Source organism: Mus caroli, chromosome 2 (genome assembly GCF_900094665.2).
Source record: "Mus caroli chromosome 2, CAROLI_EIJ_v1.1, whole genome shotgun sequence".
Taxonomy (NCBI): Eukaryota; Metazoa; Chordata; class Mammalia; order Rodentia; family Muridae; genus Mus; species Mus caroli.
This window is the reverse complement of record NC_034571.1, coordinates 71,731,482-71,745,152: the sequence shown is the minus strand read 5'-3', so window position 1 is coordinate 71,745,152 and position 13,671 is coordinate 71,731,482. Positions and strand designations below refer to the sequence as shown.

At 40.1% G+C, this 13,671-nt stretch overlaps 1 protein-coding gene across 47 annotated transcripts in view; it reads left to right on the top strand.

Annotated features, from left to right (window-relative positions):
- The window catches only part of Ttn (titin), a 271,446-nt gene that overhangs the window by 41,351 nt on the left and 216,424 nt on the right, over positions 1–13,671 (top strand). For all 47 annotated transcript variants that reach the window (XM_029473164.1, XM_029473037.1, XM_029473035.1 and 44 more), the window contains 5 exons: positions 229–460; positions 1,898–2,182; positions 2,373–2,498; positions 7,121–7,309; positions 12,601–12,657. In XM_029473164.1, the coding sequence (XP_029329024.1) occupies positions 229–460; positions 1,898–2,182; positions 2,373–2,498; positions 7,121–7,309; positions 12,601–12,657 (889 nt within the window). The remainder of the gene's footprint in view (positions 1–228; positions 461–1,897; positions 2,183–2,372; positions 2,499–7,120; positions 7,310–12,600; positions 12,658–13,671) is intronic.

The following is a 13,671-nucleotide window of genomic DNA, read 5'->3' as shown; positions in this document are numbered from 1 at the left end:
CCTCCCTCATTAGCACAGATATAAGCTTGATTCCCTACATAAAAGATTGGAGTGCTATTCATTCAAAATATGAAGGAAAAATTTTAAACATGCTATAGTCAGCCAGCTTGTTGTGCCACGATGTACTGATTTTTTTTTCATGCTCCATAAATGAATAAGCTTTAGAAATGGATAAACAGAACTAAAATCAGATTCACTCCGTTTTCTTTGTTGTTGTGTCATCATTAGGTCATTGAGAAGCAGCGTGCTGTCGTGGAGTTCGAAGTCAATGAAGATGACGTTGATGCCCACTGGTATAAAGATGGCATTGAAATCAACTTCCAAGTTCAAGAGCGACACCAATATGTGGTGGAGAGAAGAATTCACCGGATGTTTATATCAGAAGCAAGACACAGTGACGCAGGCGAATACACCTTTGTGGCAGGCAGAAACAGGAGTTCTGTGACTCTCTATGTCAATGGTACGTGGTTAGACTTCAACAAAAGCCATTAATACAGTAGTGGTGCCTTAGAGTTTTCTAACAAACTCATGGCACTCATCTGGGTATAACTGCATTGTGTTCATATCAGCCCTGTGGTAAAGAGAGCAGCTGCTCAAAGGGTTATTGAAATGTCATTTCCAGGAAGCACCTGCTGGCCAGAACTCCATTTGTTTGATTGACACTACAGAACATCCACTGTGTATCAATTATAATATTCTCCAGATGGCTTTTCATATATGGCATTAAGTTGTTCTAGTTCTCTGTCCTAATGGTTGAAGTGTAAATAACACTACTGTACAAGCAATGAGGACATTTTCAGCCTTCAGTGCAAAGCTTAGGAAAACCCAAAGATCTCCTTTGAGACCATGGAGTACTTAGAGAGCCACAGGCACAGAGGCATGAGGCTCTCTCTGCCCCAGGCTCTACGATCAATGCTTTGTCTTTGGAGGTGGAATTGCTCGTGCTACCAGGAGCTCCCTAAAAGCCCTCAGGAGGTTCTCAGTAAACCTCTGCTCTCCTCGTTAGAAACCCTAGCTCTGCATTTAAAGCTTGTCAGGACCTGAACCTAAGCAAGACACAGGGAAAAGAACAGAGCCAGTCTCCCGGCCACACCCCTGGATTCTTGAAGCAAAACTCCCTTAAGTCAGATGGAGGGGAGCTGGGAGTTGTCTCAACACTCATAAAGATGGTCCCTTGGCCATGCTCCCTGGGTCCCTGGGAGATTCAGTTGTTATGACATCCGGTTTTGTTTCCTCTGCAGTAGTAGTAGGGACATAAAAGCACAGAGAAGTGAAGGAGTGTCAGGTGCCAGCCTTTATTTTCTGTCTGTGATCTCCTCATCCAGCCCTGAGACTGTACACTGATTAGCATAATCATAAAGCTGAATTTTGCTAAATCTATTTAATCACACTCTGCTGATATAGAATAATATTCAACCAGTCAGTGCTTACAGGCTCTATCCCGTTGGCCTGTGTATGTAATAGAGCAACTGTGACAGAACACATGATACGTAAACACTTGTAGAGCAAACAAATCTGGGTGTGATAAGCCCTTCATCATGGAATTTGCTTAAATGAATTTTAAAAATAAGTAGGTAAATTATTCTAGTTTTTAATTGTCTATTAGTGTGCCTCAACAACAAACCAGAATGATAATATTATACTGAGGTTTTCCCAGAACCTCCCATGAAACATTTTTTGAAAAAAAAAATATTTTTTTCTGAAGTTATTTCCTTTCCTTGAAAGAAAAAAATATCCCTCTTAGCACAAAGAATATTCTGATATTCTGAGGCAAGTAAAGATGTCGCAACACTGAGGTTTTGTTTCTAGACACGTAACCATCTTGAAACAAATGAGTGTAGAGATGCACACTGTCCTCTTCTTCCTTCACGGGCTGTTTTCTGCCACCGTCTTCTAGCTCCAGAACCACCCCAAGTCCTGCAGGAACTCCAGCCTGTCACCGTACAGTCCGGCAAGCCCGCTCGCTTCTGCGCCGTGATATCAGGCAGACCGCAGCCCAAAATTTCCTGGTACAAGGAAGAGCAGCTGCTTTCCACTGGCTTCAAGTGCAAATTTCTGCACGACGGGCAGGAGTACACGCTTTTGCTCATCGAGGCTTTCCCAGAGGATGCGGCAGTCTACACCTGTGAAGCCAAGAATGACTACGGAGTAGCCACGACATCGGCTTCTCTGTCCGTGGAAGGTAGGAAGGCCCTGGGATTCCCCAGCTTACAAAGAGGCCCTTAGAAGCCAGCCAGAAGCTTTCTCAGGGTGGTAGCAATAGATTGTACCCAACTCTGAAAGCGCTCTCTTACAGTCCACAGCCGGTCGGGCGGGGGGATATGTGGGGGCTTCACCTCGACAAGTTCTAAGGTCTCTCTCTCTTTCTTTAGTCCCAGAAGTTGTATCTCCGGATCAGGAAATGCCAGTCTACCCGCCTGCCATAGTCACTCCACTTCAGGACACAGTTACTTCTGAGGGGCGCCCAGCGCGTTTCCAGTGCCAAGTTTCAGGGACAGGTAGGCACTTGTGAAAAATGTGTCCTTGCTGGAGTTTACAGAGGATGTGTTAAGCATATTCTTCTTAGCCTTTCCTACCTCATAAACATCCCTCACAAATGATGTCTTTGAACATAAATGGAAATCTAACAGCAAGTATATTGAAATTATTTAAGAATTATATCATCATTATATATATGTATATATGAAAACTGTTTTGTATACATATACATATATATGTATATATATATATATTTGTATTATATATACTACTGGTTATACCTTTGAGAATGGTTAAGGTAGTACAACTATTCCTTCTGAAAACTTTTGAAGATTTTTTTCCCACAAATATCTTTAAAAATATCTACTCTCCTTATGGTTATGGCTATATTTTTTAATCTGTTAATTGGGAAATTAAAACAAAACTTCAATTGTTATGAATTTAACTACAGTAGCAGTTTCATAGATTTCAGGAGAAATTGCTTACGTGTGAGGTATTATGTCTATGGACAATGTATGTGGAAGGTATTTTTACCCCATTTGGACAAAAGTTAAGCTTTAATTGGAATTATGAATCCATGATTTCTTTGGTTCTCTGTCTCTTATGAACCTAATGAGAACACTACTACATTAAATCTTAGAATGTCTATCTCACAAGGGCAGGGGTTGGGCTGTAGTGTTTAGAACCTGGTGTTTGAAAATAAAAGTCATGCCTCCTAACAGGGAAGAGGGTCTAGAAAGCAAGAGAATCCTTGCCTGAGAAGAACACCTTGTCCATAGTAGATACTCAATTAAAAAAAATGGTGATAAACAAAAAGTGTGGCTGTTAAATGAATGAGATCAGGCCACCGGATTATCACGAACACAATGCTTGGCATATAACTACCATTCAGTCATAGTTATCTGCTTTCAGTTTCAATTGTGGGCATGCTTCTCAAGTACCACCAGCCATTCCCCTCACTTGACTCTGAAAAAATAATTAAAAAACAAAAAACAAAACACAATGTAAGTATAATCATGGCCTGACCTCAGGTGCTCACATGACAAATCAAAGGAATAATTGATTGATTTACTCTCAGATGAAAAAAATACTTCCTCATTTTCTTGCTTTTGTGTGTGTGTGTGTGTAGCGACACTACAGGGGAATTCTCAAAGCTTGGTAGTGACTGTCTTGTTTATTATGCTGCTTCCATTAGTTGATAAAACCAATTTCTGCCTTGCCAACAGCTATTTTCCTAAAGAAGTTTGTATTTCCATAGATCTTCTGACGTAATGGCGTCTCCTCTGGGAAGGAGATGCTAATTCAAGAACCTAATAGACCTGTTTCAGTATATGAGTGTAATTAAAGTATGATGTATGTAAAGCACCTGTAGGCATGGCTCCCAAGTGACTGGTGCTGATGCAGTCATCTGTTAGAGCCTTAGAGACTAGCACTGGATAGCAAATGTGGGCAGAGTCTATGGTCTTTGTGCCTTTGAAGCCTAGTTTTAGAGACATGCTGAATACAAGTGCGTATCAGCAGCTGGGTGGTGTTCTTCTAATGCAGTCATATATATCATTTAAGAATGAAATATATGATATCTACAGTGAATATATTTAGGAATTGAATTTTAGGGGAAATTTTATACACAGTGAGAGACACATGTCACTAGATAGCAATAATTATAGCGATATGTGTATAGTGGCTTTTAGTCTACCAATCATGTTATAGCTTTATCTTAAATGTTACAAAAATGCATTCTGAGTCTCCTAAAAAATTCTAAAATCAATAAAGAAGAATGGCTGCTGCCTGATTGATATCTGAGTAGAGTAGACCTTGTACCTTTATCACTCAATAACTCCTCATGAGTGGTAGTATTCATTATACACAGGTGAGCATTACGTTCATCAAATGGGACTACCTTCCAGAAACTTTCAAATTAATGGCGTTTTACTCCTGAGACTGAAAATATTTACCCAACATACCCTTTCATAAGGAAGTAGATCTTGCCTTCCACAAGTTGGAGAGGATTCTGGGTTTTCAAGTTCCTTTGTTCCAAACTTTTCCGAGTAGGAAGGAAGGAAGCCTTAGCACTTTCTGAAGCCTGAGTAAACAATTTGAGGCTGCTGACTCCCAGGAAAATGTTAGTTGCTGAAGGTCTCTAGTGCCCTCTGCAGGTGGGAAAGTGTAAATGCAACATTTGCTAGTTCCTTACTAGAGTTTCTTCTACAAGAAATAAGCCTGTACCAAATCAGCCTAAACCTGAGACTTAGAGAGTGACAGATAGATAAAATAATAAATAATTATTAATCTAAAAATGAAAGGTGTCCACTAGTTTCTGAAACAGCTGCTTCAAGTTTATTCTATCAACACACACTGCCCCCACTGCTGCTGAGTTTCTAAGTGTTGCGAGTGGCCAGGCGAAGCTTTTGCCTTCAAAGAGGTGAAGGGACATGTGTATGACCACATCACACAGTCACAGATGCTGTCATATAAACTAAGTGTTCTCTGTTGGAGAGAGAACTGGGGAGGGTGTGTTCACTGAACAAGACGTAGGAGGGTCAGAGAATACACAACATAACATGCAGAGAAGGAAGCTTTTACAAGTCACAGAAGACTTTGAATGCGATGACCGGGAATCTGTGGGTAGTTGATGTCTAGTTGGAACGTAATGACAGGAATAGGCAAGAGGCCAGAGGCCAGGCACCAGAGTGCTCTCCATTCTGTGCCTGGACTTTATTTAGTGTTGATCTTCTTTGCAACCAAGGAGCAACTCAAAGTGTGATAGGCTTCTAAGCAGCGCAGTCCACCCTGTCTTTAGGAATAATCCTGTGTTGGGCGGAGAAGAGTAGATGGAAGAAAATATTCAGGAAGTAGGAAGGTACAATTAAGGAGCCAGATACAAGGGTGTGAGGGAAGGAGTGGGAGACCAGGGGAGGGAGCCTCACAGAAGCCACAAGCTGCCAATGAGCAGCACAGACCGTGGCAGGCTAGCCAGATGGACCCTGTGCTCTGCCAAGAAAGATTTCATTTTGTTTTTTTCTCCATTTACTGCATTGGTGGTTAGCAGTTTCTGTCACACACATACACACACACTCACATACACACAAACACTCACATACACACACATATGCACACACATTTGGGCACACACTCACACACATACACACACTCACACACATACACACACTCACAAACCCATACACACACTCACAAACCCATACACATACTCATACACACACTCATGCACACATACACACACATGAACACACTCACTCATACACACACACACACAAATGCACACACTTGAGGAGTTTAGTTTGTGGAATAGCTATGTAATTCTTTGTGCAATTTGCCTATCATAGGCCCTCAGCCTTTCATTGAAGATACCGCTGATCTCCTTTGGCACTGTTTTGCTTTAACAACTCTTATCTCAGTGGCTGTGAGTCATTCCCCATGTGATATGTCACTGAGCTCTCGAAGCTGTTGTATGCAGTGTTTAGTCCATAAATTCTTATTCATCCTATCTGATAGATGAGGAACAGGATTCAGAGAGATTAGATGACATGACCTGGGTCAAGAGCTAGCAAATGATATTAATCACAAACCATTTTCTAATTACCTTCTAACCCAGGGAATGTCAAGGATTGCTTCCTTAGAAAGAAGATCTTTTAGTTCACAAATAGTTGCTATCACTGGGAGGAGGGTGACATTCATAGATCAGCAGTGACACCAACATTCTGAATGGCTGGGCTACTAACTAGCATATCACTAGATAAGGAAATGGTGTCCCAACTGTGCTCCAAACTGAGAAGGCTCAGTTCTGACACTAAGCACAATCAACTAAAGGTGTGCGTTCTCTTAATGTACAGCAATGCAGCAACATTTCATTTCATCCTTGATTTGTAATTTTTTATAAAGATAGCCCAAATTATTGTATAGGAAATAGTTAAATGAGTTTAAGATGCCTCTTCTCTCTTCATTTGAAAACAGTTATTACTACACAACTATTCTGCTAAAGCCTTTTGACATCAGCTCATTGGTAACAAAATGGAGAGATGTAAGGATGTCCACTTTAGGCTTCATGGGATGTTGATCCGTTTCTTGACTATTTACCTTCTGCTGCTGGTGTAGATGCTTTCCTCACGTCCCATCCTATACCTTGGCTACGATTTCCAGATCCTTCATAGCCCTTCACAATGAAACTCTTTCTCAAGCCACTGAATGCGGCATGCAAATGCCTCAAAATAATATAACCAACAGCTAGCGGTGGTATCACGTGCCTGAAGTTTCCAACATCAGGACTTTAAAGGCAGGAGCAGGAGAAGCCAGATGTCAGTGTTACCTACATAGCAAGTTCAAGGCCAGTGTGGGAGACCTGGGACTCTGTCTCAAAAAAAAAATGTTTTTTAAAGAATAAAACTAAGACTTTAGAGTTTGAAACATTGCAATTAACAATTGAACAAGCTGGATCTTTCTAGAATCATATTCCATTCTTGAAGATGAGAGACGGGTAGAAACAGGCATAGTGTGTGCAGAAGAAAAATATAAGATCCTTAAGCTAAAAAGTGAAATGTGGTCTGTGGTCTAATCAAGATTGTGTGTACAGACAAGTAAAGAGATTCCACCCACTTAAAAGATTGAAATGTGTTTTCTTTTGCAGATTTGAAGGTGTCTTGGTACTGCAAAGACAAGAAAATCAAACCATCTCGGTTCTTCAGGATGACCCAGTTTGAAGACACCTACCAGCTGGAGATCGCTGAAGCCTACCCCGAGGACGAGGGAACATATGCCTTTGTTGCTAATAATGCTGTGGGCCAAGTGTCCAGCACTGCCACCCTGAGGCTGGAAGGTACAGTGAGACTTTTAAGAATTTTCACAATACCAGTAACAGTTACTAAGGACTTCACATAAACCGTTGGCCCTTCATTCTTTTCATTTAATTCACCATTTCCATGTTGCGAAGTTTCTGCCCCTCGCTCTCCGTGGGCCCTTGCCTTTGTATTTGCCCTGCTTTCTCTCCAGAAAGATTTGTGATGTATCACTGTCCCCACTGGCTTTTCTGCTTCCTGATCAGCATGTATCAGACTGTAGTGAACAGTGCTGGGGGGAAGTGGGGGTATATTTGCTTTCTTACTGAGCTAGGATAGCGATCAGACCTTCTTCATGTGCTGTTGACAGAACTCTGATTTCATGGACACTTCAGTAGACAGTTTCAGATCTGGTCACAAGGTAAATATACTCACCAAGACTGAAGGAACCCCTAAGTTTTGAGGGTTCCACTGTTAAGGTGTCTTAATGTTTCTGTTCATTATAATCAGAAACACTTTCTCAATCACTGAGGACTTTAATTCAAAACAAGAGTAACAGTGGGCTGGGAGTGTGGCTCAGTGGCTATGGCACTTCCCTAGCATGCTCCAGGTCTTGATTTTGTTCCTCAGCTACACACACACACACACACACACACACACACACACACACACCCCTACATACACATACATATACACTAAGATAAAATTTTAAAATTATAAAAGAATCTCACACACAATCATATTTTTTTCAATAAATGTAATCTATGTGAAGTATATGGAAATCATAAGAATTTAGGGGAAGTTCCAGTTTCTTCTTTAATTTTATAGTTATACATTTTCTTAATAACAAATTTAGCATGGTTTACAAAATAGAAAAGCTTGATTTATAAACAAAGTAGGAAAAATAATTCTCAAATCTAGTTGCATTCTCCACTATCATATCCCTGAGCTGTGGGGTTTACTTTATTCTTTAATCTGATTTTGTCTCACCTTGTCTGTCTGGAAAGTGGTCAAGAATTTGTGTGACTGAGATTCAATAGTGACAAAGCATAAGGACTGGATTGACTTCTAGCTCATCATTGAACTCTGTGGTAAACTTAAAGTAGACTATCCCAAGTGAGTTTTTATTTAAACAGAGAAAGGCATTAAAACCTGCATGCTTCTTTTCAGGATTTAGCAAATCTGAAGAAGTTACATCAAAATCCCAATGGCATACCTCACCATCAGTCTCACTTAAGAAGGAGGCCCTTGGCCAAAAGCCCATCTTCATCCAGCCTCTGTCAAGCCTCAGGGTGCACAGCGGGGAGACAGTCAGATTTCACGCAAGGGTTTCTGGTGTTCCCAAACCAGCAATCCAGTGGTTTCATAACCACCAGCCAATTCTACCATCAAAAGATGTAGTTTTCCATTTTGAGGAATCCACAGGCATGGCTTTAATGCTTATAGTTGATGCTTACCCAGAGCATGCTGGGAAATACTCTTGCAGAGCAGCCAATAGTGCTGGGGAAGCCACTTGTGCAGCTACGCTCACAGTGACTGCAAAAGGTAAAGCCCCTCTTGCTCCAAGAACTTTGATTTGCTGTCTACTACCCCACTGCTACTAACAAGAGCCCCTGCTGCTTGCTCCACTGTATACTTGGATCAATTCATGCTTTACTAACCAACTAACATGCAGTACATCTCACCAAGCATCCAACCCACAGACTTGAATCTGACTGGAGTATGTGTTCCATGAAAGAGGAAATCACTATTTTATTAGACAGCAACTTTGCTTGGTTCTTTTCTTTTAGAGGAGAGGGGTTGACTTTGCCAAAGATATCACATCATTTCATCATCAAATGATCTTTCTGCTTAATAATATATTAAAGCATAAGATGGACGATAAATGGTTAATCAAATGTAGTCAGCTAAAGAAAAAAATGGGCGGGAATGGAGAGAGAACCAGATTGTGTTACTCTGCATGGCTGAAAAAATGACAGCAGAAGGAGCCAGATGCCGCACACTGTCTGCATTAGCCTTCAGTAACCACCCATTGCTGGACCACTGGCAGTGAATGTTCTCTTGTGTGGTCCTACATTCTAGAGCACACTGCATCTGGCATGATACTTTCACATGACAATGGTCTCCTTCATCTTCTTCTTCCATGCCATTTATGTTACTGACCTAGGCAAGTGAGAAAACTTAACATTCTTCTCTTTCTCCTGTTGCTTAAATGTACAGTGCAAGCTTTAGATAGACAAAATTCTAGGAAAGATGTCAGAAAGTCCACAAAATCGCAGACAGCAGCTACTGCCTCTTTCACTGCAAAGGGGAACAAAATATCCCAAAAGGAATTAAGTCGTGTCAAGGATCATTGCATAAATACGGAGTGTAGATTTTTGAGTGAGTCTCAAAGCTCTTCTGCCTACACTGCAACATCTGTTACACCATGATGCACCCTGTCCTGAGTTATCAGAGAGATCTGTTGAAAAGTCTAGGAGAGGGTAGGGGGGGAAGGGTAGATTGAAGTCTCTCCTGCCTCTTTGGGACCTCACTGTGAAGTGTGGCAACACTGCTCAGCTCCTCTGTAGTCTAGATGACTTTTCTGTTGATAGAATCTAGACTCATGAAGATGTAGTGACAGAGGCATCAGAGTGAAACAGCCACAGAATGGAAACATCAGTGTGTTGTCATGGACAGTGTTTGGCTGGTAGACCAAGGACTGTGATATGCAGTCATTACCTCAGTAGTGATAGGTGCAGATGGTGGCTACCTAACATTTAGCTATGCTCAACATTTTTATTTTTGCCTTCATCATTTTATGAAGCTTTCTATGCAACCAAACCTAGTCAGTGATTATGTTTCTTAAACTACCTCTAACATCTAACCCATAAGCCCTTTAGGCTTATGGGTTAGGCTAAGTCATTGGCCAAACTTGTAGGAGAATTTAACTCTCTGGTACAGATTCACTTTGAAATCTTGGATCAGGAAATCCATTTATTTTTCTATGTGCTTCTTTTTCTAATATTTATCAAAGACAAATCTTGAAAAGACACCAAAGAAGGCTAAACTATTGTAGTTGCCAGCTATTTCTTAGGTAATTATCATTCTATCTGGTGCTGAGATGAATTTCAATTCAATTGGTTCCGTGGTAAGAGTTAAACAGATTACGCTAATGATAAGTGAGTTTACCATTCGACAGTTACTGCCATTTCTTTTCAGGCCTGGAGACTCTAGGTTTATATGGGGAAGCCATGAAAACAAAAATTGGATATTGAAAATAATAGGGTTCTATTTGGGCTACAGTTAATGGTCTGTAGATAATTTTTCTATAAACGATACTGCTCTTATAGTCTTGTATTCTCTTGAAATTATGGCAATTTTCTCATGGCAGCATCATGATTTTAGTTTTTATTGTACTTGAATCCCTATTGTATCTGAAAGAACACAGAAAAATTTGTCTGGGAGAAGCATAATTTTCCTCTTACCCATGCCTCCTAGGTACAAATACAAGGAGAATATCATATTTGAAGTGCCCGTAGCTAGTGTTTTATATCTATAGGCAAAGGACCTTTACTAGGTCACATGGAAAGGGGTCAAGCAGATGTCATTCAAGCATCCTCAGGGGTTATGGGAAGGAATAGTCACAAGTTCCTCACTGATCCTCTTCAAATGGCTGATGGATATTACAGATAACAAGGGAACAGTAAAATTCTGTCTTGTGTACTGAATTTTGGTTCTCTTTCTTGCCAACTGGGAGAATCAGTCTCATTTGTTCATTTACTACATCCGCAATCCCTCTTACTCAGAGAGGAGTCTTTTCTGAGCCTGAGAGTTTGTTCCAAGGCAATCTCTGGATCTAGTTCCATAACAAACAGTGCAAATGTCTAGGTGAGCAAAGTGGCTCTGTCCAGAGCACTAGCTCTCAGTCGTGCTGAAGTGTTTGGCTAGTGTAGTAATTGTACAGGATGATTGTTTATATGAAGGTGTGGTCTGTGAGTTGTGTAGGTGACAGAGGTGACAGTTTAGCCGCATTGTGCAGTTGGGAGCTGTCAAGGTTGTAGAGGTGGAAGACATGTGGCTCTTTCAGATCTCTTCCCTAAAGTACAGTGAGGATGGCTGAATGTCATCCTTGTAGAGTGGATTGAGCTGGGTACTTTTGGCCCAGAAACTTTTCTGTAATCAGTTACAATGGATTATATTATTAAAACATTATTGGAACAAGAGTACATTTTTTTGAAATCCAGACAGCATTTCTTGCACTTATAAAAGTATTAAAGATGAGACACTTGTAGGTGTTTGAAGAATGAAGGATTGAGCACAAGCATCTAATTATTTAATATGAAGTCAGTATTTCTACGTGCCTTTTAAATTTTGATCTAAATCATCTATATAGGCTACATAACTGTCCATAAAGATGAAAGAGGAATGTAAAGGGCCTGTGACTCTGTTTGAACAGTGGCCTTTAGTGGATAATAAGATAGAAGCATCAAATGTTACTTTTGGACTAACACACTGCTTTCCTTCTCAATCCAATGACGCTCTGTCTTCTTGGCCTTCAGCGTGAGTTGTATTCTTCCAAACACAATTAGTATATGGCTTTGCCTAACTCGCAAAGGAATCACGATGCAGAGTAGTTACAAAAGTTACTCCATTCAGATACTAAGAGTGTCTGAAACTAACAAACTAAGACAGTCTATGGAGTAAAAAGAATTATTAAAGAAAACATCAGGTTTGTCATTTATATCATGCCAAAGATCACAAGGAAATGCAAGAAAAGCCCTCATAGCCACTGCTAGTACTACAGAAATTGAAGAGCATGTGTCCAAGGCTACCAGCCTTGTCCTGGAAGGTATATATATATATATATATATAATTGAAGTTGAGAAGTCTGTGTTCACTGGCTGATGTGTGAATGTGAATGTGTGATATGTGATGTGAATGTTGTATTGTTCCAAGTTTGAGAAGAGGTTCAAATCAAGGGACCATTTACTAGTAAAAAAAAAGATTTATTCTGCAGGAAAAAAATTACAAGTAGCAAGCAATCAAGTGCATGTTCCTAATAAATGTGGTTTCCCATCTTACCAAGTGTGCAGTTGGCAGGACAGGAGGAAGAGAGGATTTCTAGCTTTGGAGTTGCTTTTCTGGGTGCATGTCAAGGCACGGGGGAGTGGAACATGATTCTTTTGTCATAATTTTTGATCCATCGCTCATCTATTCATTTGGCATGGGTATTTTGGTGGGGTGCATTTTCTATTTTTTTACAACAGAAAGAGCAACAATTATCACATGAGTTGATTCAGAAGCTGTGTGCAGTTACTCACCCAGGTGTCTTGTTACTTTTCTATTTTAGCCCCCGAGTCAATTCTACATGAGAGGATCGGCCAGCAAATTGAAATGGAGATGAAAGGTATTGTTATGACGAATATGAGATTGAAGTAGAAACTCTGGAGGATTGGCAGAATCCTTGACCTACTTGATTTCTCTTAGGATTTTTGAAGACATGGCATAGATGTACAAATATATCTCTTTGAGAATATATTCCTATGTCGCATGCCTGGTTTAGTATGCTGACAGTTGTGTGCATTTCACAGTAAATTTTTGGGTGGTAATTTAAAAAAATCTTACATTGAAACTTTATCAGCCACACTCAGCTTTGTGTTTGCAGCCATCTTGAAAAGCGTGTACTATGAACGGGTGTCATGTTAATGCATGAAATCATGGAAGTAGAGGTTTGTGTTCAAAATCATGGTGAATTGAATTGAACAATGGGGGTGGTTAACCTGTCATTTCCAGAATGCAATGTCATGAATGAATTATAATAGAAATGCTACCTTTTTTTTAGGATGTGTGAAAACCTTACAGTCCCATTCTTGGTCTAGACCTCATGCACACAGATCACTTTAACATGATATGTCTCTTATACTGGCTTGCAGATAGCTATCTCATGTGACCCTTGCCTGCTTTACTTTGCATACCGTTGTGACTCTATAGCTGTATTAGTTCGAATAAACGCCTTCTCATTTTATGTCATCTAATTATTATGATTATAGTTCTATGTATTTTTTAAAAGTTCATTATCGAAATTTTAATATTTTAATCTGCAATCAAAAGGATCAGAAAGGGCGTTTATTCTACTCTCTGCAAGTCAGGTAAGATTTCCCTCTTAGCCATCAAAACAGCAAAGTTGTACTGCTCACAAAACAAATACACACAGGAATATGTTACTTTTGAAATGCACTTTTGCTTGTTCAAGAAGAAATTTCAACAGTCTGAAGAAAAGACCAGACAACGAACGATTGTCGTGTCAGAATCTTTTAAACAGAGCATGGTGTTGCGTTTATTCGAACAAATATGGTGAGTGAATTTTTTTACGGATTTGTGAGACTCTGTAGCATGCACTTCATTTCATTTCCTATTTTAC